The sequence below is a fragment of the Setaria viridis genome, chromosome 6 (assembly GCF_005286985.2).
Source record: "Setaria viridis chromosome 6, Setaria_viridis_v4.0, whole genome shotgun sequence".
Classification (NCBI taxonomy): Eukaryota; Viridiplantae; Streptophyta; class Magnoliopsida; order Poales; family Poaceae; genus Setaria; species Setaria viridis.
Genome location: NC_048268.2, coordinates 14,865,048 through 14,892,896, shown reverse-complemented (window position 1 = coordinate 14,892,896; position 27,849 = coordinate 14,865,048). Strand labels below are relative to the sequence as shown.

The 27,849-nt window shown below is 49.4% G+C and overlaps 1 protein-coding gene and 1 pseudogene across 17 annotated transcripts; both read right to left on the bottom strand.

Moving 5' to 3' along the window:
- Nucleotides 1-5,521: 5,521 nt before the first annotated feature.
- LOC117861764 (DIMBOA UDP-glucosyltransferase BX9-like) lies at nucleotides 5,522-7,585 on the bottom strand (annotated as a pseudogene).
- Nucleotides 7,586-10,792: 3,207 nt separating this feature from the next.
- Nucleotides 10,793-26,843, bottom strand: LOC117860783 (uncharacterized). Of its 17 annotated transcripts, XR_011898431.1 has the most exons (12): nucleotides 14,623-15,878; nucleotides 14,458-14,519; nucleotides 14,258-14,329; nucleotides 13,743-13,833; nucleotides 12,352-12,447; nucleotides 12,100-12,231; nucleotides 11,918-11,984; nucleotides 11,708-11,803; nucleotides 11,518-11,611; nucleotides 11,319-11,443; nucleotides 11,119-11,190; nucleotides 10,793-11,043 (listed from the first exon to the last, which is right to left on the bottom strand). XR_011898431.1 is itself a non-coding variant. In XM_034744163.2 (11 exons), exons 6-11 carry the CDS (start codon nucleotides 11,973-11,975, stop codon nucleotides 10,961-10,963), a joined length of 528 nt encoding a protein of 175 aa, XP_034600054.1. In that variant the 5' UTR covers nucleotides 11,976-11,984; nucleotides 12,096-12,231; nucleotides 12,352-12,447; nucleotides 14,258-14,329; nucleotides 14,458-14,519; nucleotides 14,623-15,875; the 3' UTR covers nucleotides 10,793-10,960. The 17 variants fall into 17 exon arrangements, 13 of the variants coding, with proteins under 13 accessions (XP_034600054.1, XP_034600053.1, XP_072150471.1 ...); XR_011898432.1 differs by having other exon boundaries at nucleotides 11,708-11,984; nucleotides 12,527-13,833; nucleotides 14,623-15,877; XR_011898430.1 differs by having other exon boundaries at nucleotides 11,708-11,984; nucleotides 14,623-15,876.
- Nucleotides 26,844-27,849: the final 1,006 nt, after the last annotated feature.

Genomic DNA, 27,849 nt, shown 5'->3' with positions numbered 1-27,849 from the left:
TCATGTGTGTCCTCAAATGAACTCCGACTAGGGACAATCTTTAGAATAACCATACAAGTAAAGAGTTTCACATACAATTCACATAATTGCAAATCAATTCAAGTAGCCTTCAATGGATATTCAATGAACACAACATACAAATCATGGATACAAATGGAATATCATCATCTCTATGATTGCCTCTAGGGCATACCTCCAACAAGAGGGTGTCCAGTCGGCTATTGAGAGACCGATGGGCCGAAAGGAAGGAAACGTGAGTAGAGGAAGGATTAGAGTTTTGAGGGATGCAGGCATGCAGCAATAAAATGCACTTTCAAACGTAGATCTACTGATGCATCCTTGCAAACGTCTATTGGATTTCATAGTCTCACCATAGTGTGTATTCTTCATTATATATGAGGATGATAGGAGCTTAATTATTTTTGCTCCTTGTTCGTGAGCATCATTCCTGTCAGAGTAATATTATTGAACATTTTAAAATTTACATTTTATTTGATTTTAAGTGATAGTTTATTTTGTTCAGTCATGCCATTGGCATAGTAATGTGTTAAGGGTATACACTTTTGACTTTTTGAGTTTTGAGTGACCACATGCTGAGGGAATCAACACAACCTTTTGAGTTACAGCTTCGGTCCCCGAATCAGTTGAAATGGTAAATTAGTTTCCTTGTTCAAAGTGGAAATTGAATAAAAGGAAATTACACGCACAATCCATACGTTCGTACCACTAGTAGAGAATTGGCTTTCGATCCGCCCCCTTTTGTCCCGGTTTAAAGTTGGCCCGGGACAAAAGGGGGTGCGTCACGGTAGGCAAAAATGGAGGGGAGATTTACTCCCGGTTGGTAATTGCAACCGGGACTAAAGGCCCCTCTTTAGTCCCGGTTGCAACGGCTAGTGGGGGGCTGTCGGTGGCGGCACCCTTTTATCCCGGTTGGAGGCTCCAACCGGGATAAAAGGTTAACCCTTTTATCCCGGTAAAGGTGAACCCTTTTATCCCGGTTGGAGGCACCAACCGGGACTAAACTTTCAACCGGGACAAAAGGTGTTCCTTTTTGTCTCGGTTGGAGTTTTTAACCGGGATAAAAACTCATCCCCATTATATACGGCCAAGACAGAGGACTTTCTTCCTCCTCCAACCCGAGCCAGTCCAGCACATTGACAGAGAGAGCTGAGCTTCACCTACTCTCCGGTGGTGCCGAAGCAAGCAAGGGAGGTGCTGCCCGAAGTTTTTTCCCTCATTTTCGTGGGAATTTCACTCGGCCAACACAAGTGTTGTGAGGGTTTGCTACTTCATCCTCGTGTTATGCTTTGATTTATGCTTTGGAGATGGAAAGATTATTTGCTAGAATGTGATGATGAAGTAGAAAAATGGAGAGGTATTTTGAGCTAGAATGTGAGGGAGATTGATGTGTCATATATAGTATGCATTATTGCAGTGGTTTAAAAATGATGCTACCTTGTCTAGACGGTTTATCTTATCAAATTCAATATGGTTTTTTAAATCCATACTTGTTGAACTTGCATACCGTGTTCGTCTCGGCGAGGATGTTCTCTGCCGAGCAGCAACGTATGTCAAGAAGGAGGTTCGATTCTACGAGAAAGAGTGGATACGGACATCGTGACCGTGTCCCCTTTTCCGTAGCATCTAACCTCTTTCATGACGAAGTGCAGTGCCGCCCAGTTGAGGACATGCTCACGAGATGACCACGGTCTTCAAGTTCAACAACTTCTGTAGTGGTAAGGAAAGAATTTTTGTACATAGATGACTTCTGCTACTTGTTGAACTTATCAAATTCAATATGGTTTTTCAAATCCACACTTGTTGAACTTGCATACCGTGTTCATTTCTGCGATGATGTTCTCCGCCGAGCAGCAACGTATGTCAAGAAGGAGGTTCGATTCTACGAGAAAGAGTGGATACGGACATCGCGACCGTGTCCCCTTTTCCGTAGCATCTAACCTCTTTCATGACGAAGTGCGGTGCCGCCCAACTGAGGACATCCTCGCGAAATGATCACGGTCTTCAAGTTCAACAACTTCTGTAGTGGTAAGGAAAGAATTTTTGTACATAGATGACTTCTGATACTTGTTGAACTTATCAAATTCAATAAGGTTTTTCAAATCCATACTTGTTGAACTTGCATACCGTGTTCATATTGGCGAGAATGTTCTCCGCCGAGCAGCAACGTATGTCAAGAAGTAGGGTCGATTCTACGAGAAAGAGTGGATACGGACATCGTGACCGTGTCCCCTTTTCCGTAGCATCTAACCTCTTTCATGACGAAGTGCGGTGCCGCCCAGTTGAGGACATCCTCGCGAGTTGATCACGGTCTTCAAGTTCAACAACTTATGCAGTGTTAAGATAATAATTTTTGTACATAGATGGCTTCTGCTACTGGAGGAAGTGGCGATGGTGGGGGCGATCGTGGTTCCTATTATGGCAAGGTTCCAATCATAGTTGGCCCTCAGCATAAGCTGAAGAAAAAGAGCGCGTTGGAAAAAGCAATGCTTCGTTATTTGCAGCAACATCATGAAGAAGCTGTTGCCACAGGTCAGGAACCTCCTTTTGGTGGTCGTTATGCTCCACCCTCAGTCCCGGGTGTTTCACGTCCACTTAGTACTACCGTTTCAGGCAGCACAAATAAACCTAAGGATGAGGTTGGGTCAGCGGAACCTTCGTCTTCACCGTCCAAGGCTGCTTAAAGTCCTCCTTGATAATAACCAGTGGATGGCTTGTTGTATTGTATCATGTTGTTTGGGACTTTAATTTAAATATGTGTATTTGGATCTTGATGTTGTTGTATTGTACCATGTTGTTTGGATCTTTAATCGATTTTCACACGTAATCCATTGTCAAGTGTAATCCATTTTCATGCGTAATATGATGCAGATGGACTGGCAATGGATGTATAATGCAGACAGGCAGAGCAAGGTGTTTATTGATGGCTTGCATTATTTTCTCGAAGTGGCAAAAGCGAACAAGCTAGAGAATGGGTTCGTATGTTGTCCATGCTTCCAATGCAATAACAGGAAGGAGTATTCAAAGGATTCCTGGGGGACTATTCACAGCCACTTGTTTAAATACGGTTTCATGCCTAACTATTTGGTTTGGACCAAGCACGGTGAACTAGGGGTTGTAATGGAAGATGGCGAGGAGGAGGAGGAAGATGACACCATTCCGGACTGGGTTGCAGGCCAAGCTTTTGTAGGTACTACAATGGGCGAGGCTGATGAAGATGAGTTTGCAGAAAATGGCCCTACTGATGACCTTGGTCAGGTGATACGAGATGCATACAGAGATTGTGAAACTGAGAAGAAAGCAGCAAAGTTGCAGCGCATGATAGATGATCACCAAAAATTGTTGTACCCAGGTTGCCAGCAGGGCCATAAAAAACTAGGTACGACACTAGAATTTGTGCAATGGAAGGCAAAAAATGGTGTGTCCGATAAGGCATTTCAGGGGATGTTGAACATTGTCAAGAAGATTCTCCCCGAGAATAATGAATTACCATCCACAACATATGAAGCTAAACAGATTATTTGCCCTCTCGGATTGGATGTTCAGAAGATACACGCATGCCCTAATGACTGTATCCTCTATCGTGGTGATGAATACGAGAAATTGGATGCTTGTCCCGTCTGCGAAGCCCTGCGATATAAGATCAGGCGAGATGATCCTGGTGATGTCGAGGGGCAGTCTCCCAAGAAGAGAGTTCCCGCGAAGGTGATGTAGTATTTCCCTATAATACCACGCTTGAAGCGCTTGTTCAGGAACAAGGCGAATGCTAAGTTGATGCGATGGCACAAAAAAGACCGTAAGGAAGATGAGATGCTGAGACACCCCGCAGATGGGGCACAGTGGAGATCAATTGATAGAACATTCTCAGACTTTGAAAGTGAAGCAAGGAACATAAGGTTTGGTTTAAGCACTGATGGATTCAATCCATTCGGTGAGTTGAGTAGTGGCCATAGTACTTGGCCTGTGACCCTTTGTATGTTCAACCTTCCTCCTTGGCTGTGCATGAAGCGGAAGTTCATTATGATGCCGGTGCTTATCCAAGGCCCAAAACAACCCGGTAACGACATTGACGTGTACGTAAGGCCGTTGGTTGATGACCTTTTACAGCTCTGGAAGGAAGAAGGTGTACTAAAAAACTTTTTGCATACTCCTTGAGGTCTTATTTATTTATATTGGTTACATCGTACTTAGGGGATCCTTTTAACTTGTTTTAGAAGCTCAGAGTAGTCTGCCGAGGAGGAGATCCGAAAGAACTAGAACATTGTACGAGTCTCAAATGTTCTAAATTGAAACCTTAAATGTATAATTAGTTCACAACGATAATCTCTGCCTTGTTTGGTCTGAAAACTCTTAGAATGGTTTGACATGTTTCAACTATGTTTTGTAATAATTCGTACCTTTGAGGCTATTTATGTTAAAAGGTAATTTTTATTGATGTTTTCCCATAAAAAAGTGATCCTGATGTATGGATGAGATAAAAGTTGTAAGTGGATGATTCGGGTTGTCCGGAGGACACTCAATGAATTGTTGGATTTAAATTGTTTTAAGCGCGTTGGTGGATAATTACTATTCCAGCAGTAATTAGGCGCACTTAAGCTAGTTTAAATTAGATGGTTCCGTCAAACCTGGACTCTGAGGTGGACTCGAACTTGATGTGGTTTGTGCCTCTAACTTAGCTTGGATGTTCCTGCTGATCCTCTCTGCCTTCATGCCTCTCTTCAAGTATTTCATGATCCTCTCCATGTTTCTTAATTATAATAATATCTTAACTAAAAATAATACATAGGAACGAGTTTACCTTATCTTTAGTACGAATGGTCGTATCTAAGCATGTTATGTCCTCATCGTACCGAAGCTGCATGGAATGGCTCGATGCGCAGCCACCCGGCTCCGTGATCTACGCCAGCCTTGGGAGCTTAATGTCCATTGATGTGCACAAGCTCACGGAAATGGCCTGGGGAACAAGCGCCCCTTCCCTGTGGGTGGTCTAGCCAAGGCTGGTGTGTGGATGCGAGTCCGACAAGCTTCCTGCTGAGCTGCGGGAGGAGATACGGGACAGAGGGTGTCCAGTCGGCTATTGAGAGACCGATGGGCCGAAAGGAAGGAAACGTGAGTAGAGGAAGGATTAGAGTTTTGAGGGATGCAGGCATGCAGCAATAAAATGCACTTTCAAAGGTAGATCTACTGATGCATCCTTGCAAACGTCTATTGGATTTCATAGTCTCACCATAGTGTGTATTCTTCATTATATATGAGGATGATAGGAGCTTAATTATTTTTGCTCCTTGTTCGTGAGCATCGTTCCTGTCAGAGTAATATTATTGAACATTTTAAAATTTACATTTTATTTGATTTTAAGTGATAGTTTATTTTGTTCAGTCATGCCATTGGCATAGTAATGTGTTAAGGGTATACACTTTTGACTTTTTGAGTTTTGAGTGACCACATGCTGAGGGAATCAACACAACCTTTTGAGTTACAGCTCAGGTCCCCGAATCAGTTGAAATGGTAAATTAGTTTCCTGGTTCAAAGTGGAAATTGAATAAAAGGAAATTACACGCACAATCCATACGTTCGTACCAATAACAAATATGCTTTGTACTGTAGCTTCCAAATGTTTCATAGTGAAAATATGAGATCAGCCAAGTTAAGGAAAGCTGTGTGAGATGATCCACTCTCCTTAATGCCATTCTCCGCCGTCTCTTTCAGGCTTGTCATCCTCTCTCTAACCTCTTTCCCTTCTTTGCTGCTCATCAATTTTTCAATAGCATCTCGTATCCTCAGTCTCTCAAGCTGGTTTTCCACTTCAACCTCCACTCCAACCCTCCGAACCTCGCACACGAACATAGCATTTCCATATTGGTCACCCAACAAAGGTCGGGATATCATCAGCACACCTTCCGATATAGCCTCCATCGTCGAGTTCCAACCATTGTGAGTCAAGAAAGCGCAAACCGTAGGGTGAGCAAGCACCTCATCCTGCGGAGCCCAGTCGATGATCCTGCCTCGATCTCCAGGGCTTGTTCGCTTCAGCTTATAAGCCGGCTGAAAAGCTAAAACGGTTGATTTGTTGTGAGAGGAAAATACTGTTTGGTGGCTGATAAGCCGGCTGAATAAGTTGAAGCGAACAGGCTCCAATCTCTTCCCGAACCCCATCGGGCAGATCACCGGACTCAAATCCGTGGATGAGGCTCGGCCTGACGACCCAAATGAACGGGCGCTTACTGTCAGCCAAGCCCCAAGCCAGCTCTACAAACTCGTGCGGGTCCATGGCAGCAAGGCTCCCGAAGCTCACGTAGATAACGGAGCCAGGCGTTTGCGTGTCCAGCCAGTCAAGGCACCGGCGGTCTTGCTGCTAACTGGTACAAGCTGCTTTTCACCGGCGGTGAGAACTTGTTGAGAGGGCCGATGACGAACACAGGGATGGACATGTCTTCGTGGATCTTGTCGAGCTCAACCGTCTCGATGGCCTCAATGGTGTTGATTATGAGGCTGGCGGACCGCCACGCTCCATCAACTGTGAGTTTGTTTGCTTCAGCTTATAAGCTGGCTGAAAAGCTAAAACGGCTGATTTGTTGTCAGAGGAAAATACTGTTTGGTGACTGATAAGCTGGTTGAATAAGCTGAAGCGAACAGGTCGTGTGTGCCCGAGCAGGCTGGCGAAGTCGTTAAGGCTGCTCGTCTCGATGCGTTGCAGGTCTCTCACACGGAACGGTGGCAGCACATCGACTGGACCATCCGTGTGGTCCTCTGCCGTGCAAAGAGGAAGCAGAGAATTTTGGTGTCTGGCTGTTAGAACAAACATTACTAAACACCAAACATTTCGATTTTCTCGAGTTACCTTGGACAGGCAAGTAGCCCTTCTCAATCAGTGCCGGGTAGACCATGAAGTTCCGGAAGCTCGCTGCGCTGCTGCTCATGAGCCCCAGCGCCGGCACGCCGAGCTCCCTCGCCACCGCCTGCGCGGAGTACCAAATGACGTCGGTGACCACGCACCGGACGCCTCCTGGCTCCTCCTCCTCCTCCTCCTCCTCGGCAAGCAGCGCCGCCAACCGCTCCTTGAACGGCGCCGCACAGCTAACGTTCAGCTCCGTCACGAGTCTCGCAATGTCCTCCGACCCCATGAGCTCCGTGGGTACATGGACCGGCACCGGTACGAAGCGGTAGTCCGAGGGGTAGTCGTCCGGATCCGGCGCGCGAAGATCGGTGTGGAACACGGTGATCGCGACGCCGCCTGCGTGCAGAGCGCCGGCAAGGCGGAGCATCGGGTTGAAGTGACCCTGGTATGGGAACGGGAAGCACACAACGCGGCGGCCGGCTCGGATGGACGAGGCCATTGCTGAAACCTCGATGCCCACGGGTCTCTCTGGATTAGGGCTTCTTTGTGGCCTGAAACAGGTAAGAACTGCAAGCGATAAATAGATAGTAATGGGCGGCAAAGTTAAATTACTTTATCAGCGAGTGGCCGGCAAATGGTACTTAAACAACTGCTGGTATTAAAAAATGGTTCAAGTGGGCTGACCAAGTGAGAAGTATAGCCTGCTAATAACACCCTCCAATGCCATCAAAACACGAGAAAAATTAAGAAAATATACATTTACTGATTAAAAACCACCTGCAAGGTTAATACTCTCTTCGTTATTAATCTGTAATGTTTATGATGCTAATTACTAGTTCAATGTCATAAAGTTAAACACGAAGGGAGCATCTCATAACCTCATAAACTACATCACCCAAATGTACAGTGCTCGATTATTAGACAATCACTCAATTATTTAATAAACTTGTTATTGGAAATCATGAAAAATTAACTCGCTTCTTGAAACTAATATGCTCACAAGAGAAAAAAAGAATGTCCTACTTAGCTATATATGTGCATGCATCTCCCTAGATCTCAAGTGTTGACTTTATATTTTACTAGGATCATGCCCGAGCGTTGCTACGGGCAACAAAATTTTTATATTGCAAGATATTGGATTCAACGGGATAATAAAAATATAAAACATCTATAAATATAAAATAAGTATATCATATAAGATTGGATTCAACAGGACAATAATTATGTGGAACAAGTAGGAATACAGGTCATCCAAATGTCAACCCTATCTATCCTATTTCTTTGCTTGTGATGGGCCAAACAAAATGTTTTATCATGCCCGGTAGTCTTGTCCTCCAGGCATTCACTTCGTGCACCAGAAGATCGATGAAGAAGCTGTGCCGCATCGTTATAGCATCATGTATGTAAGATAAGTGCTTACTCCAAGTTAAGCTCTCGTGTGATGGGATTATCGTATATTGTAAACAAAGGAACGTACAACAAAGCATATCTACTCACTTTTTCGATGTGCACAGGAAACAGAGAAATGTTTGAAGAAACATAAATATTGAACTAATTAGCATGTCCCAAACGTTCCAAACATCATGTATAGTCATGTGATGTAATTCAGTTTTTCAATATACGTGGAATTTCCCATACAGTTACATCATGTGACAAAATTAAGCAATGACTTCAACCTAAATACCTAGCAAGAGCAAGAAACATGGAATTGATCAGTTTAGTATTTTAAAAAAATAAATGAAAAATGTAAGACACGCACAAATAATCATTATATTACCTTGCCTATGGTGTTAGAACCTCCTTGTATACAATATTCTTCGTATACGTGCCATCTACAGTTGGTACCCTTTTCTTCTTCACTGATGTACCTTTTTGTTCATTGTTATTTTGATTACCCTGGCCGTTCACTTTCTTAGAAGCTTTTTTCTTTTCCTTCCTTTTAGTATGTTCCTCGTCTGCCTCTGCGTTAGGTGGGAGGGTGAGGATCTTGACATTCGTTCTAGCTGTGGCTCTAGACATAGCAACATACAACTGACCATGAGAGAACACAGGAGCGGGCAGGTACACACCCACATTTGGTATAGTTTGGCCCTGTGACTTGTTGACCGTCATGGCGAAGCTGAGCCTAATAGGGAACTGCTTCCTCTTAAATTGGAATGGGAACATCTCATTGTCAGACGATTCAGTGAGCTGCAACACCGTCGCTTGCTTAATTATTGGCAGCCCCTTCTAGTCGTCTTCTGAAAGGTGAGATTTTATTCAACTTTGAGTCTCATGTGTCATCTCCTGTTACAGGTCCTGGCACAATTATTTCATTGAATACATAATGATGGCGCCTGCTAATTTTTTTCCCAGGAACACAAGTGCTGCAGCCTTGTTTTGCTGAGCTGACAGCTGAGTAGTGCGGAGGGCAAGTTCTTTCTGTGAATACATATGATCTAATTATAACGAACATGATTAACAGATTAATTAATATAACACATGCCATATCCGACAACCTCTTGGTATAATCATGTCTAGTTAGGCCTAATCATGATCTAATCTACGTGAACATGATTAACAGAGGGTAACGAGAACTCACACTTGAGGTGCAACGCCGCCGCTCGGACGACACCCTCCAACCTTCCGGTGCAGTTCGCGACCGAGCGTTCAGCTTCACAACAGATCGGCGTCGGTCTAGTAACAAGGTCAGGGAGTAGGTGATGAGAAAGCTTCAAGAGAATTGCATGCGTCCGTACCGATGGTCAACAATTACCCAGCGAGGAGGTCAGCGAAGGCGCAGGGCGGGCAACGGTGGCACGGGGCAAGCGACGGATTTGCTTCGGGCCTGTGCGTGTGCGATGGCGGCAACGAGTTTGTTATGGCGGCTGATAGAAAAAGGAAGGGAAGGAACCAGGATGGAGTACAATTCTTTTTCCAACCAGGCCTAGCAAATCTGGCGCATGCATGCAAGTAGCTAGCGGATTTTTTTAATCTTTCCTTTCTTTAAACATGCCCACAAAATCTCGCGCATGCATGCAAGGAGTTGATTTTTTAATCTTTCCTTTCTTTTAACATGTTAACAAAATCTCGCGCATGCACAAGGAGCTAGCTGATTTTTTAATCTTTCCTTTCTTTTAACATGCCCACAAAATTTGTAAAAAAGGATATTGACAAATCTGGCGCATGCATGCAAGGAGCTAACTGATTTTTTAACCTTTCCTTTCTTTTAAACTGTCCACAAAATCTTGCGCATGCATATAGGGAGTTGATTTTTTAAACTTTCCTTTCTTTCAACATGCCCACAAAATCTTCTCTCTTGACGGATGCGCCCGACCCCTTGAGGGTGGAACTCCACCTCGCCCGACCCTTGGTCCCGGGGTCAGATGCGCGTGACCCCATGAGGGTGGAACTCCGCCTCGCCGATGCGCCCGACCCATTGAGGGTGGAACTCCGCCTCGTTCGACCCCGAGTGAAGCTCCGCCTCGCCCGACCCTGAGTCTTGGGGTCGGGAGTATCCGACCCCTGAGCGGAATGTTGGAGTAGTCCGAGGCTATTTTTCAAAAAACCCCTGACATTTCATGATATCAACCCGCAGTCCAATTCCGAGTATACGCCCGACCCCTTGAGGATGGAACTCCGCCTCGCCCGACCCCGAGTGATTTGGGATGCGGTTCTGCTAGAACCAATCTTACCATTCAGGCTAGGTTTCGGGGGGAAAATATTAGTACATGAAGATTTAGATTTGCCGGGTTAGGGATCATAGTGCCTTATTTGGGTTATGCTGTCTCAGGATGTACGTGCAGCTTGATTAAAACAGCTGGTCCGATTTGGAGTACATGTTTAGGGTATTGGATCTACAAGCATTGGAGTACATATCAATAAATCATCACCCGCAACATTTCTTCTGTAGTCCAGAGCAAGCAACTTTTAGAGGGATCTTGGACCAAACAGAAGTGAAACACATCAAGCTGAGTACTTAGCTGCCATTGAATCACCAAACATGTTATATGGTCACTGTCTAAAAAGTTCATATAAGGAAAATCCTTGAAAAATATGATTCAGTATGTCGCGAACATCCAAACTTTGAAACACAACACAGAGTTGCTGAGCATCCTAGCATTACTACTTGTTGATGATATCTAATGTAAGGGCACGTGCCGTCTTTGTAATTTGTTTCCGTTCAGCGCGTATCCGCTTGGATAGGTCTGCAGCACAAAAATCAGAGATCAAAACTATATAACTTCAGTGAAACGAAGTTATTGAGCACAAAAAGATGTTACCTTTCAAATCGTACGCATCAGAACATATGGGAGAAAAAATAATTTGACTATAATCTGTAGTAGTCACTCCACCTAACAGGCAAGGGAAAAGTGAATTAAAAACTTAAACAGACAAGGGGATACATGAATTTAAAGAATTAATGGTTAAATATATTGTTAATTTTATTAACAAAACTGAGTGCTCATTGATAATGTCATACCTTGCATCGTAGATATCTTGACATGGAGGGCAGCTAATGTCTTGAATTGATAAGCCGCGCGGCGCCACTCCCATATGTGGCGTTGAAGGTGTGGGTCGTTCACGTGGATTATGATGAAGTTTTTCCTACAAGTAACAACATTAATTCCGATCGACCCATGGCATGGCAGATAATTTCATATGTACATAAATACACATACCTTTGATTCATGATTACCACGTGCCTGTTAGGCCGCCTCCGGAAGTCACCCCTATCTTGGATCTCAGACGCATATACAACCACGCCTATGACATCTTCAACAACAAAAAAAATATATGCTTTGCATTTTAGTGTGAAACCAAGGACATCATATTTTGTTAAGTGAAAGTGTGTATAAATTGATGAGTCACCTGCAAAAGTATCTACTGGCTGACGGTATACATCCTTGAATTTCCTAAAGGCACGAGGACACTCTGAAATCCAGATGGGCCTCTGTGGAGTCTTGACTATAGTATCCGGTAAAAGGACGACAGCGTAGTATTCACACAGACGGTACATATTGGGAATGGGATCCACATAAGTTGGCGTAAAATACACTCCCAAAAAGTCATATGTTTCACCTTCAATGAGCACACTGTTGAACATCATATGATGGTCGCCGCACGCAACTGCCTCCATCTTGGTGCCCTGCACAAACATTGTAGCCAACATACATCAGTAGTTTGCAGTGAAACCACAATGCATCCGCCTAATTACACATGCATATAAAAAAAAGAAGTAGGCTGATGATTGAAGCACCTACTCATCAACCAATATTACGCGCAAATACTCCTGTCCTCTATACTCTCGTATGTTTCCTTTCCAGAAAACCATGGCGCTCACATCCAATCTCCAGAAGATGTGTTCCAGCTCCACCTCATGAAACTCAACCCACCTATAATTCCGAGATTTTATACATATATAATGCAAGGGTGCATCATAGCGTACGAGATAAAAACTGATGTCATCATTCTGATGAAATCTGTACCGCTTCAGAAAATTACGAGTATCATACCTGTTCGTTGTCGGTGCGGGCAAGGATATCAGTGGTGCAGGCAAGGTTACCCTCTTCCTCGAGAGCGACATGTAGGAGGAACCCATAGCTGGATAACTGCAAGTTGAACATTTGTACTACAGTGAGTCTTATTCGTTAGGAGAGATGAAGGAATAATGATATAGGAGCTTCTCACTTCGGTGTACTGTTCCATAGTTACTGCTTCAGGAGAATTACATGCGTCCGTACCGATGGTCAACAATTACCCAACGAGGAGGTCAGCCAAGGTGCCGGGCGGGCAACGGCGCCACGGGGCAAGCGACGGGTTTGCTTCGGGCGTGTGCATGTGCGATGGCGGCAACGAGTTTGTTATGGCGGCTGATAGAAAAAGGAAGGGAAGGAACCAGGATGGAGTACAATTCTTTTTCCAACCAGGCCTAGCAAATCTGGCGCATGCATGCAAGTAGCTAGCTGATTTTTTTAATCTTTCCTTTCTTTTAACATGCCCACAAAATCTCGCGCATGCATGCAAGGAGTTGATTTTTTAATCTTTCCTTTCTTTTAACATGTCAACAAAATCTCGCGCATGCACAAGGAGCTAGCTGATTTTTTAATCTTTCCTTTCTTTTAAGATGCCCACAAAATTTGTAAAAAAGGATATTGACAAATCTAGCGCATGCATGCAAGAAGCTAGCTGATTTTTTAACCTTTCCTTTCTTTTAAACTGTCCACAAAATCTCGCGCATGCATATAGGGAGTTGATTTTTTAAACTTTCCTTTCTTTCAACATGCCCACAAAATCTTCTCTCTTGACGGATGCGCCCAACCCCTTGAAGGTGGAACTCCGCCTCGCCCGACCCTTGGTCCCGGGGTCGGATGCTCCCGACCCCTTGAGGGTGGAACTCCGCCTCGCCGATGCGCCCGCCCCCTTGAGGGTGGAACTCCGCCTCGTTCGACCCCGAGTGAAGCTCCGCCTCGCCCGACCCTGAGTCCTGGGGTCGGGAGTGTCCGACCCCTGAGCAGAACGTTGGAGTAGTCCGAGGCTATTTTTCAAAAAAACCCTGACATTTCATGATATCAACCCGCAGTCCAATTCCGAGTATACGCCCGACCCTTGGTCCCGGGGTCGGATGCGCCCGACCCCTTGAGGGTGGAACTCCGCCTCACCCGACCCCGAGTGATTTGGGATGCGATTCTGCTGGAACCAATCTTACCATTCAGGCTAGGTTTCGGGAGGAAAATATTAGTACATGTAGATTTAGATTTGCCGGGTTAGGGATCATAGTGCCTTATTTGGGTTATGGTGTCTCAGGATGTACGTGCAGCTTGATTAAAACAGCTGGTCCGATTTGGAGTACATGTTTAGGGCATTGGATCTACAAGCATTGGAGTACATATCAATAAATCATCACCCGCAATATTTCTTCTGCAGTCCAGAGCAAGCAACTTTTAGAGGGATCTTGGACCAAACAGAAGTGAAATGCATCTTCCCCAAACATGTTACTGCCATTGAATCACCAAACATTAGATATACACAATGGAGGGTTGAAACACATCAAGCTGAGTACTTAACGCATTCATGAAATTGTTATATGGTAACAATAAACACATCAAGGTGAGTACTTAGCTGCCATTGAATCACCAAACATGTTATATGGTCACTGTCTAAAAAGTTCATATAAGGAAAATCCTCGAAAAATATGATTCAGTATGTCGCGAACATCCAAACTTTGAAACACAACACAGAGTTGCTGAGCATCCTAGCATTACTACTTGTTGATGATATCTAATGTAAGGGCACGTGCCGTCTTTGTAATTTGTTTCCGTTCAGCGCGTATCCGCTTGGATAGGTCCGCAGCACAAAAATCAGAGATCAAAACTATATAACTTTAGTGAAACGAAGTTATTGAGCACAAAAAGATGTTACCTTTCAAATCGTACGCATCAGAACATATGGGAGAAAAAATAATTTGACTATAATCTGTAGTAGTCACTCCACCTAACAAGCAAGGGAAAAGTGAATTAAAAACTTAAACAGACAAGGGGATACATGAATTTAAAGAATTGATGGTTAAATATATTGTTAATTTTATTAACAAAACTGAGTGCTCATTGATAATGTCATACCTTGCATCGTAGATATCTTGACATGATTTGACTGGGAAAATTTCTATCAGAGAATGATTTGACTGGGAAAAGATAAACAAAATCACATGAATTTGGAATTGGAACTGAATGAAGAAGACAAATTAAAGGAATGAATCGGATGAATCGGAAACGAAGGAGACCTACCTGGTACTTTTCTAGGCCGGCTGTGGGCTTGGTCGAGGAGTCGGCACTCGGAGAGACCGGGGACGAGGCGCCGGTTCCGCTTCCCGATCTTGAAGACCTGGATCTCGAAGCCAAGCCGCTGGTCGGCCGCGGCGCAGTCGGCGGCGGTGGCGAAGCAGGCCGAGGGAGCCGCGGTCTGGCAGAACGCAGGCGGCTGCGGCATCGAGGCGCCGGTTCCACTTCCCAATGTTGAAGACCTGGATCTCGAAGCCAATCCACCGGTCGGCCGCGGAGCAGTCGGCGGCGGTGGCGAAGCAGGCCGAGGGAGCCGGCTGCGGCGTTGCAGGGCGAGGGAGTAGACGATGACGGTTTGTGGGCGGCAGCGGCGTTGTAGGCCGAGCTAGGCGAGGCGATGCGAACTGCTGGCGGCAGCTGCAATACGGACTGCTATCGGCGGCTGCGATGCTGGGCAAGGGAGGAGGAGTAGGCGAGCGAGGGGAACATCGGATGGTGGAGCATGAAGCGCAGGGCACGAGGAGGGGCAACGGACAGAGCGCATGGTGGGCTTCGAAGGGCGTTCATCGGAGGGCGGACCGGTTTGCGCGGAGGACGCGGGAGCCAGCGGACGGGTGAACGGAGCGGAGGGGCAGACGACATACGAAGTTTTTTCTCCTCTTTGGTTTTTTTAGGAGTAGAGATTACGACTCTACTTTGCTTTTGTAGCGTGGTTCGGTCAGTCAATCAGCACTTAAAGTCGGTCATTAATTCATTGTATTAAGTTTCACTGATCGTTTTGATGTATGATTTAATTAAATATATGATTATTTAAGGCTTGTCGGGAGAAAGGATTTGGATTCAGATCTATATTAATGATTTTTTAAAAGTTGAAACTATATTTTAGAAACTCCATGGCCATCTGCCCATCTAAGGCCCTGTTTGGCATGGCTCCAACTCCGGGTGGAGCTGCTCCACTCCAGAACTCCACATGGAGCCAGCTCCGCTCCAAAACTCCAGAACAAAAATAGGGTGTTTGGTTAGATGGGTGCTCTCAGCTCCAAAAAAGATCGATTTCAGTATGGATTGCCATTGTTGCCCCCCAATTAAGGCTCCACTTGTCATCCTCTCTATCCCATCTTCTTCTTCCCTTTCTTCCACTGCACTGTGCCGCACACGGGAGACCCTCCACGGGCGGCAGGGTGGGCGGCGGGCTGGGCAGCGGGTGGCGGGATGGGCGGCGACAGGCGGCAGGGCCGGCCGGCCACGGGGGCGGGGACGGGTGGCGGGGCGGCGAGGCCGGCCGGCCACGGGGGCGGCGACGGGCGACGCCGGGCGGCGGGCGGTGGGGCAGGCCGGCCACGGGGGCGGCGACGGGCGTCGCCGGGCGGTGGGGCGATGACGGGCGGCGGGGCCGGCCGGCCACGGGGGCGGCGACGGGCAACGGGCTGCGGGTGGCGACGGGCGACGCCGGGCGGCGGGGTCGGCCGGCTACGGGGGCGGTGACGGGCGGGGCTCTGGCGGCGGGGCTCGGGAGAATAGAAGGGAGAATACAATGAAACATTTTTTTGTGTAACCAGTGGCATTGGTGGGTAATTACCCACCAAATCCACGAGGAGGTTCAAAAGAGAGGTTTCTGGAGTAGCAAAAGAGGTGCTCCAAAACTCCACCTCCATTTGCACTACTGCTCCATGGAGTTGAAGTTTTGGAGTTGGGGTGTTTGGCTAAATTTTTTGATGGAGTTGCTGGAGTTTAGGAGTGGAGCCGTGCCAAACAGGGCCTAACAAGCCAACTCATTGACTGGATCCGGTTTGTGCTGAATTTGGTCCCAACTTGAAGCATCACCGATTATTAAATCAGGATAAAAAGATACAAATACTGGTTCTAGGAAGACTAAAGGGGACACCCTGTTAAAATTTAGAAGCTGTCATATCGGATGTTTAGATACTAATTAGAAGTATTAAACATAGTCTAATTACAAAACTAATTGCATAGATGGAGTCTAATTCGCGAGACGAATCTATTAAGCCTAATTAGGCCATGATTTGACAATGTGGTGCTACAGTAACCATTTGCTAATGATGGATTAATTAGCCTTAATAGATTCATCTCGCGAATTAGACTCTATCTGTGCAATTAGTTTTGTAATTAGTTCATATTTAGTTCTCCTAGTTAGCATCCGAATATCTGATGTGACCTTGCTAAAGTGTAGCACCTCATATCTAAACACCCCCTAATATATACATTTATTCAACCAATAGTTCAAGAGTTATACAGTCACTCGGTGGCAGGCAACTGAATTCCCAGCAACTATTTTAGCAATCATAACCAATACCAAAACTAGTAAATTAAATGCCCAACAAGACTCCAAAGTCCAAACTACACATCCTTCCTATGTTCCAACATCAGACATGACCGCCTACTCAAAGCTTCACCAACGATGTATTTTGGGTCCTCTTTGTAACAGCAAGCAATAGTAAATACAAATGTATATATGCAACCAATCCTATACCACCCAAAGGAAGGGGTATAAGAATACGTGCATACGGATGTAAATCTATCTTTTTGTACACTTGCAAGGTTGATTTTTTTACCAAAACATATATCATAGTTTTCATGTATAACAGTAATTAAGAAAGAGTGTTGTTGATCTTATCCAAGTTTTAATTGCTATATTGAACACCCGTGTGTGGTAGCACACGGCACTCATGCCGGTCAATTCAAAATTCCAACACACTTTACTTCCACCAAGGATATGTACATTTCCCAAACCATCAAGTTTTTGTGCCTTAATCATAACTCATCTAAGATTGTGGGCATGGCTACTTAGATACATTTTAACTTTGTAGAGGTGTAGCTTTACCGATAAGTAGGTGTGTGCGTGGGGGGATATTAACGACCTCCTAATGCCCCTTAAAGCAACAGTCATGAAGGCCCAGGCCCACCTGCGGTAATTGCGATTACCGCCGACCCAGTAGAGGTAGAGAACATCCCACTCCGTCTCCGTCCGACCCAGGGCCCCGGGGTCGGACAATCCCAACCCCTCGATGGCGGAACTCCGCCTCGCCCGACCCGTGGTCCCAGGGTCGGGAGCATCCGACCCCTCGCTGCAAGGCTCTACCTCGCCCGACCCCAGGCGTAGGGGGTCGGACTCATCCGAGCCCACGAGACAAGTGTCCACCTCGGGCGCAGACCGACGGATGAGGGCGCGGATCTTGTGGGCCCCCCAGCGGTCTCGCCATAAATACACCGCGGCTCTGGCACACAGAAAGGCGCCCGCGCCCCTCGATGTGACCCGCCACAAGTACCCGAGCAGAACACTGTAGCCATGACCGCATAGGCTACGGTGGCTGTAGATCCCCCTGATTCGCAGCAGGGCACTCATGGCTTGTGCCGCCCAGAGCAGGAGGAAGTCGCGCTAGTCCTCGCGCCCCACGCATCCGGCGACAGGGACGCGACGTCCGCCTTCCGCGGGCCGTCAGCAAGATGGCAGGATCAGCCACCTTCCCCGACGGGCACAGATGCCACAACCGAACACCATTATCATGCCTTGCGGCAACAACCACCAAGGAGATGCTCGACCGAATCCGAAGGTAGCCGCCCTGTTCCGGCGGATGCGCTGACAGAAGCCGAAGGCCAGAGCGGAGGATCGGCGGCCTTGGAACTTGGTCCCACTCCTCACGTTGTATTTTACTTAATTTAGTTTATCTCATTTACTTCTCCTCACACCCGGTCTCACTTGTAACCCTGGTGACCTCCTTGCGCTATAAAAGGAGAACCAGGGGCCTGAGACAGGGGACGGGCGCAGGCGAACATAACTCTCACACTCCCCTTAGAGCACCAGTGCACACCCAAGAGACTTGGGGCCAGCTCCCTCTCTCTCCCTCCTGTAACCCCTACTGTAGACCCCGCGTGGGCAACACGAGCAGCGCCTCATACTGGACGTAGGGCTTTCACTTGCCCGAACCAGTCTAAACCTCGTGTCTCCCACGCCACCATCCGAAGCCTTACACGCATAAAAGAAATTTACTAGTCTTAGTGTAACGATCTTGGTTAAATCAGCCGAGTTAATCTTAATCCGAGTCCCTCATCCCTCTGTCTCAGCTCCCCTGAGCTTAAGCGCTCCAAAACCGGTTCTTAGTCCCGACCCTTGAGAACCCAACCAAAACCGCCGGTTCCTTCTGAGTCCCCAAAGGCAGGGTTCATTTCAATCTTGGAGCTGTGGAACAACCGAGACTGACTGGTGGACCCGCGATCTTTCCCCGGATCTCTCGAGGCAGACGCGAAGAGCAGCATGCACCCGCTTCAGAGCTTCCCCGCCGCGTGGCTTGATCTCTCCGACGCCCGCCGCTTCGCCCAGTCGCCAGCCGCGACAGGATGGATCCACGCGTCCTCCTCCCCAATTGCAGTGGAAGCCCCTCTGCAACCCTTTCTGCCTCGCCTCGTCTCGCTCACGCCCTCGCCGGCCGCGCCAAGGTGCCCCGTCGACGTTGTGGCAGAGTTTTGCCGCTGCTGCGTCAGACCGCCTCGCGACCCGCGCCCATCATCTCGCCCGGATCCTCGGCTGCAAGACCCGATGCCTTTCGGTTTTCCCGCCTCTCCACAGTGGCGCCGCCCACGAACTCGCTCCACGACGATTCCTCCCTCGCCAACCCCGACTCTGGCAGCGACAGCCCCTTTTCTCGCCCCACCAGTGACGTGCTCCGGCAATGCTGCTGTTTCGCGCTCGCTCGCGCCGCCGCTCACCCTGTCACTTCGCGTGTTGCAACCTCGCTTGTAGCGCCTTTCTCCCTGTCACACCCATCAAATCTACCGCTCGACGCGACCAAGCTACGCTCGCCTCCGCCAAATCTAAACCCCAGCAAAACCACGCTCGCGCCGCCTTTTCTCCAGTGCCCAATAGCCGAAGACTCTATCTCAGGGGTCCTGTTCCGCCGCCCATCGCCGCTCAATCGCCGCCATGGCAGCGCACTCCATCCTTTTCTTCCCGATCTTCGTGCTGCTCGAAATCTCTCTCTTCTGCGCAACTATAAAAAGGGAATGCCAGAGTTCCACCGGAGTTCCTCCGCCATTGCTGTTTCACCGCCCCTACTCTGAGCGCACTTGAGCAATCCCGCTGAAACTCTTGAGAAGTTCCCCTCTCCGCTCAAGTCCGCTTCTCCCCAATCCACCCAGCCGTCTGCTTCTCCGTGCTGTGCTAGAGCTTCTTTGTTGCCCACAAGAAGCTCTGCCACCGTCGGAGTATTGTCCAACTTCGCCGCCGCCCAAGCCTTAGTGCTTAAGACCTTCCATCCAAGTCTGCTCCTTCCCGACCCTAAACCTTCACCAGTAGACCTGAAGGTAAGCTGTCGACCCCTTTTCCGGTTTGCCCGACCCGTTTTCCATCTCGCCCGACCCTATATGTTTCGCCGACCCTTATCCGCCTCGCCCAAGGACTCGGCTGTATCCTTTTCCTTGACCCGAGGGTATCTGTGCAAATATCGGGGACTCCCCGGTGTTAAGTCTGAGGACCCCGGCATAGTTATTCCTTAACTTAAGGGTCAGATCCTAAGTTTATCCCCATCCGACCCTTTTATCCTGTTCTCCCCCAACTAAAGTGAACTCCCCCACCTTTTCTGTAGCTTTGTTACGAGTGTCTGAGCTTAAACTTGCAAGTGTTGTTGAAATAACCGTCTAAACACTAACTCCTGCATTTGCATTCGTATAGAGTTACTTCTCGCTGACAGCAACTGCGAGCTACACCCGGCGCCCAAAGACGGAACTGTAGCTGAGCTGCCAATCCCAAAAGCCGAAGCAGCCCCAGCTGAAGACCAGTTTCCCTCCCATCCGCTTGAAGGCAAGCCCAGGAGCATGAACCCATCTTTCCAAACTTGCGCATGCCTCCTTCTCATGATTGTGCATTTACGTATAGGAATTGTTTGCAACCATAGATGCATGCCATAGTTCCTTTGAAATGTACACTAGTCTGTTGAGTCGAGTAGTTGCAATGCTTAATAGGAATCGGTAAAAGCCGAGTGATTTCCTGTCACTCGCGAGTTATAGGAGTTGCTTGTTTTCTTCTGTTACAACTATAAGGACAATGGACGGGGTAGGGTTTTGGTTAACTCTTTTGGTGGTTGGCTGATCGCCCTGTTTGTTTATTGAACCTATTAAGGCCCGACAGTGGTGGTGTTCGTGATCAAATGTTTGAAAGTACTAATCTCATTCCTAGTATGGGATGGGGAAGCCTAGTACCTGATTGAACCTAAATGTGAGCGATCGCTCCACTGTCCTTGGAACGAAGTTCCCCTGCGGCCGCACGTGGTGGCAAGTGTGGTCACAGAACAGCAGAGGCCGGGTCTGTGGAACCTTGCACCAAAGGAAGTGGACCCGACACGGGTTAGGGAATTGATGGGGAAGGCCGACACAGGAAGCGACCCTCAGTGGTGCGTGAATGTCGTGAGGTTAGGTTCACCATGCATGGTTAAAGAACTCGAATCGATTCGTCTGCCTCTCACAATTTGAGACTGCTTGATCATAATGCTACACTGAGTAATGAAGGAATCTAATGATGACATGGTCTTGATGATGAGTTGATATACATAAAGTTGGATCTATGTTTGCTTAGTGTAAGTTGCCAACATAGACTGGTAAATGAACTTAGAATCTGAGCTAAAACTTTGAAAGCAAGGACCTAACATAGTCTCTTTTGGCAAATAAAACCCCTCAGCCAAAGAGCCTTGCATGTCTAGAAGTGGTGGAGTAGTTCTATCCACCGGCCGGTTAAGTCTTGTTGAGCTTAGTAGCTCAGCCTTGTTTGTGGCTTCTCTTTTCAGGTGAAGTTGCAGCTTCTGAGCTTGCTGCTAGCACTTGGCCGCCCCAACTCCCTCTGGGTTGGACGGTCGAGTGGGATCCTTCCTCGGATGGCGGGGAATGGGATCATTGATGTCCTGGCTGGCCTCACCAGGGACATCCGACCCCGACGATAGCTTCCGCGATGTGTTTACCTTCTGTTGTTTTCTTCAGGACTTGTAAAACTCTGATTTTTAACCAGTGTGTAACAACTTGTTAATCTAATGTTGGATCTGTTGTATTCTCTAGAACCACTCACCTTCGTGTGAGCTATGCTAATTTGGTCCTGTTAAGTGGTTAAATCGGATGAAATCCGACGGCATATCGAGTGAACTTCATTAAGGCATGAGTATCGCGTGTCAAGCGATTTAACCGTGCTTTAGTTAAGTTAATCCGAGGGTGTTCCGCCACAGCTAGTCTTGATCCGCTAATCTTGACAATGACAGGTTGCGCGCCTGGTAGGAGACCTTTGCGCGTACATCACCGGCTTCAGATGGCCAACCATGACGCCGGCTCCAACGACGAGGGTCACCACCCCTCGCACGAGTGCTTCATGGCCGACGTGCACTCTGAGGGGTCCAACGACGACGGTGCTGAAGGGAAGCAGTGCGCTCCCCCACCGCGCGCCGCAGCTTTGACTGAGGCCCTTGCCAGGATCCCAGTGCCCCACCAAGAGGACGAGCACCGCTGCAACGAGGGTGGGGCGCGTCATCGGGCCCGTGACGTCCAGCGGCGCATCTGCGGGGACGAGGATCATCCCCAACTCTTCGCACGCGCCAGCCAGAACGTCACCGCCGCGGCAGCCCTACTCCGACGACTCCTTGATCCGGCAAAGCCCGAGGAGCGACAGGCCTGCCAGGAGGTACGCGACTTGCTTGAGTGTGCAGCAGTCCAGCAGGAAGAAAACTCGGCGTCCCGGCGCCGCACACACGGCGCCAGCAGGGTCACACCCTCTGCGCCTATCGAGAGGCGTGGAGGATCTGTCCATCAACCTTCCTCCCACGGGGGAAACCGAGCCTCGCCCATTCGACGGACTCCAACACGCGTGGGCGACGAGGCTTCATCCGTCCCCCGCCGCGTCGGCCCCATCCGCGACGCCCGTGACGCCTTGGACGCGGGGAGATGCTCCCGTGCGGACAGGGAGGATAGAGCCGACCGCAGCTACCGCGTACACCGTGGTGGTCGCCACGATGGTGGAGAAAATCGGAGCCCGAGCCCCAACCCAGCGGGACCTAGGGCCTTCTCCACACGCATCCTGAACGCGCCGTTCCTAGCGCGCTTCAGATAGCCCACCAATGTGGCCAAATACTCTAAGGAGACGAACCCCGGGCCTTGGCTCAGCTACTACCAGCTTGCCTGTCAGGCCGGCGGAGCGGATGATGACCTGTTCATCATTCGCAACCTCCCACTGTTGTTGGCCGACTCGGCGCGAGCCTGGCTGGAACACGTCCTGTCAGGTCGGATCCGTAAATGGAACGACCTGAAAGAAATCTTTGTAGGGAATTTCCAGGGCACATACATGCACCCCGGGAACTCCTGGGACCTCTGGAGCTGCCGCGAGGAGTCAGGTGAGACTCTCCGAGAGTACATCCGACGCTTCTCCAGGAAGCGCACCGAGCTCTCCAATGTCACCGATGCCGACATCATCGGGGCCTTCCTGGCAGGGACCTCCTGTAGGTCTCTAGTCCACGAACTGGGGCGTGTAGGCCCACGGACCACCAAGGAGCTCCTCGATACTGCCACCTACTTTGCCTCGGGTGAGGAGGCCATCGGGGCGATATTCGATCGCTCCAAGGGCAAGGCAAAGAGGGAGGAGGATGCCGACGAAGGTGCCTCCACTCGCAGGAAGAAGAAAAAGGCCGCGGCGGAACCCCGCAGGCTGCGGAGGGGCTCAAGCACGACAACGGATGAAGACGATGACGATGAAGATGAGGATGATGATGAAGAAAGCTCTTCCGCTCTATAAGGAGTGTGCGGCAAACGAAATACGAGTCAACCGCATCTATTGCGACATCAGGTACATCCCGTCACCTCTGTCTTTCTCCAAAAACCGTACGCACGATCTCTTTTTAACCGCAGAGAACACCTCGCCTCCTACCCCACAAGCTCGGCGTTTTCTGCCGCTTCTACTCCCGGAGGTCATGCGCACAACTTTCTCTGCAAGCGGATCAGGACCCGCTTCAGGAAAAAAAGGGATACAGAGCTGAAAATGCTCTTACGGCCCATTACGCTCCAGGGGTTCGAAGGCTAGCCCTCCAGAGGGTTCGATAGCCGCCCCAGGACATCCCCCGAGCAAGGGTGAGAAGGGACGGGTCCGCTAGCGGCCACCACCCAGGCGAGCGAAAGCCAAGGGCGTCCCGACCTCACGTTCGAGCCCGGGCTGGCGTCTAAGTTCATGGTTTTTCCTCGAAGAAAGGCAACAAGCCCCTGAATCCGATCGAACGGACTCGGGAACTATATGAATTGGACAGCCGGAATCTGGAGTACGCCACCAGCTTGGCCCGAGCCAGACCCCCCCGAACGGGGATCGGGACTCCACTCGAACCGACCCGTTCGCAGCTCAACGAGCACCACGGTTCGTCCAACGAGGATAGCGTGGCACGGCTCACCCCCTTCGTCCCAACGAACGGACGCTTGAGGGGTAACGATCAAAAGCCGATCTAGCCTCCTGATCGGTCTCCTGCAACGCGCGGGGGCTCGGGGGCTAGCGTCGCAACCAATGACCACACGTGTTGTCGCGATTTGAGGACTCGAGGCGGGAGTGCCCTATGGAGCAATGAGGAGTCCTCCCACGCCAATTCATCCACAGGACACCTCGCCTGATCAAACTCCCCGGCCAAGCCGGACCAACAACACTCCCTATCCCTGATCAACTGCAGCTTGCAGGGTGAGCAAAGATCCTCGACGAGCGACGAAAGCAGCCTCTGGAGGAGCATCCTTGCTCCACCACAGGCTCGGGGCTACTGTCGGGGGGAATATTAACGACCTCCTAATGCCCCTTAAAGCAACAATCATGAAGGCCCAAGCCCACCTGCGGTAATTGCGATTACCGTCGACCCAGTAGAGGCAGAGAACATCCCACTCCATCTCGCCCGACCCAGGGTCCTGGGGTCAGACAATCCCGACCCCTCGATGGCGGAACTCCGCCTCGCCTGACCCGCGATCCCAGGGTTGGGAGCATCCGACCCCTCGCCGCAAGGCTCCGCCTCGCCCGAGCCCGGGCGTAGGGGGTCGGACTCATTCGGGCCCACGAGACAAGTGTCTACCTCGGGCGCAGACCGACGGATGAAGGCGCGGATCTTGTGGACCCCCCAGCGGTCTCGCCATAAATGCACCGCGGCTCTGGCACGCAGAAAGGCGCCCGCGCCCCTTGACGTGACCCGCCACAAGTACCCGAGCGGAACACTGTAACCATGACCGCACAGGCTATGGTGGCCGCAGATCCCCTTGATTCGCAGCAGGGCACTCATGGCTTGCGCCGCCCGGAGCAGGAGGAAGTCACGCCGGTCCTCGCGCACCGCGCATCTGGCGACAGGGACGCGACGTCCGCCTTCCGCGGGCTGTTAGCAAGATGGCAGGATCAGCCGCCTTCCCCGACAGGCACAGATGCCACAACCGAGCACCATCATCATGCCTGGCGGCAACGGCCATATGCTCGACCGGATCCGAAAGTAGCCGCCTTCTTCCGGCGGACGCGGTAATAGAAGCCGAAGGCCAGAGCGGAGGAGCAGCGGCCTTGGAACTTGGTCCCACTCCTCACGTTGTATTTTACTTAATTTAGTTTATCTCATTTACTTCTCCTCACACCCGGTCTCACTTGTAACCCTGGTGACCTCCTTGCGCTATAAAAGGAGAACCAGGGGCCTGAGACAGGGGACGGGCGCAGGCGAACATAACTCTCGCACTCCCCTTAGAGCACCAGTGCACACCCAAGAGACTTAGGGCCAGCTCTCTCTCTCTCGCCCTCCTGTAACCCCTACTGCAGACCCCGCGTGGGCAACACGAGCAGCACCTTATACTGGACGTAGGGCTTTCACTTGCCCGAACCAGTCTAAACCCCGTGTCTCCCACGCCACCATCCGAAGCCTTACGCACATAAAAGAAATTTACTAGTCTTAGTCTTGATCCGCTAATCTTGACAACGACAGTAGGGTATCACATCTTGATACCATAGTGACAAAATGAATCCATCAAAACCATTACCCACTGTAAATCATCCCACGTAGTCGTGAGGGAAGCTAACCAAGGGGTTTCTTCGCTTCCAATGACTTGGCGCCAAGCCTGCATCTATGAATAACTACTAGACTAACTAGTAGGATTTAGACTAAGCCTTGCGACATAAAAGGGCCGAGTGGATGACATGTCAACTTGATCGTTAATCGAGACAAGGTGGATATTGTCCAAACTCAACCACAAAGGCTTGAACTAATACTCCTAGGTGTCCCACACAAGAAATCCTGATCTACATCATCTCTAAAATAATCATCATCATTTAGTTCTTCATTTACAAGTTACGAAATTCCCAACCCAAAATATCACGCGACAATGCGAGAAACATTTTATGTTTTGAAAAAACAATTGCATTTATAAACAAGTAGTATCATTGATGTTGAGTAACCAAGTCATAAGTATACTAGTATCAAGGCATTCGTCTAAACAAAGCATATCATGTCAAGCAATATATCCTAGGTTGTCATGAGACAATCAAGATATACAATCATAAGAAGTGACTACCCAAATATGTTTAACTATATCAAATAGTAAACTGATTCGAGATATATAAAGTGCATCAACTCTTAAAAAGTCTCCTATGTGTTGTGTTTAAAATCTGAAATAAATATGACAAAGGGAATAGGTTGCACCTGTCTTTGTTGAAGTCCTCTAGCAAATCCTGATCTAATTCTCGTGCTCCGGGCTCTAGCTCCCGTTGGTTCCTCCTCTTCCACTATGAACTCACCGTTAGTTAACACGCAACACATAGCAAAATAAAAATAATTGAAAATTAATTCAAGGCTTGTGTGCGGATGTGAACATGGACCGGATGGCCCATTAATTTTGCTTCAGGCCACAACGTGAAATAGAGAGATCCAAGTAGGGGAAAGAGATGCAGCAGCTCGTGTTCTTCTGCTCCGCCATGGCCGAACGACTGGAGCTCGAACCGCCGGCGCTAAGAGCAGAGACGGGAACTGCCGAGAGATGGAATCGGATCCTTGTACAACTATGGATCCATTTGTGGGGTTCTGGAGGAAAGGTAGGGAATGGAGGAGGGCAGGCCATGGACGGCATTGATGAGATTTCTGCAGGTTGTGGGGAACTCTGTGTAGATATAGGGAGGAGGGAATAGAGACGATGGGGGGAAGGGAGTTTATGGTGGAGAAATTTACTGGAATCTCACCTTGGCTCTATCTGTTCTCGTGGAGGAGATCGACAGTGGCTGGCTGGCTGCACTGTAGTGGTGAGAGAGAGAGAGGAGCAGGAGAGGAATGATGCAGGGCAGCGGTGGGGCCTGAGGGCCTGTGACGGTGATGGAGGAGCTCAGGGCGAGTTTGCCAGCTGCATTGTCTCGGCCAGGTCCGTGAGTCCAGGCTCGTGGGGTGCAAAATGTTATGTTGATCGGTAAATCTACAATTGAGGGTGCTAGCTCGATTGAGATGATATTTATTAATCTGCATGAATTGATGTGGTTACCTTGCATATGAGCTAAGTAGAATTACCACCCATTCGTCGTCCTCCTCCGTTCTTCCTCTTATGTCGCTCCACCACCACCCTTACTTGCCAAATCGCCGGCAAGGCTGCCACCTAGCACCACCCGTCGGCCGCAGCTGCTGACGGCTCTCTGATGGTCACCACGCGCCGCCACTACCACCCCCTCTGGCCGATGAACCGAGCCGCTGCTCGTTCTTGGATCTGAGGGACAAGTCCTTCTTGGCCTCTCGATCCGCCTCTGAGACGTGCGCTAGCGTCAATGAGGGCCAGCTCCACCGCCTCGAAGCCAAGCTGCACGCGCGCCGTGCTCCGGGACGCTGAGTGTCAAAGGACGTTGAGATCCGGCTGCGCCCCTCCGTGCACAGGACCACCCCGACCCTCTCTCTCCCGACCATTAGTGAGGTCCTGGGTAGCCGTGCCCTGCTCGCCCCCGCGTGCTGCCACCCTTCGCGCACCACCCCGCCTCCGCGGCCAAGCTCGCCGACGAGGCCATGGGCAGCCGTGCCCTGCTCGCCCCCATGCCGGCGGCCTCAGGAGCTGCTAGTGGAGACGGCGGGCTCGAGAGCAGTTGGGCCAGCACCACGGTGCCCCCCGCAAGGTGTCTCCTCCACGGCCGTTGCGGCCCCGCTCGTCTTCGCGGCCGCCACAGCCGCCTCTTCTGTGCGCCACCGGGGCTGCCGCCGGCTTGCCCCCCGCGCTGTGCTCCTCCGCGGCCCC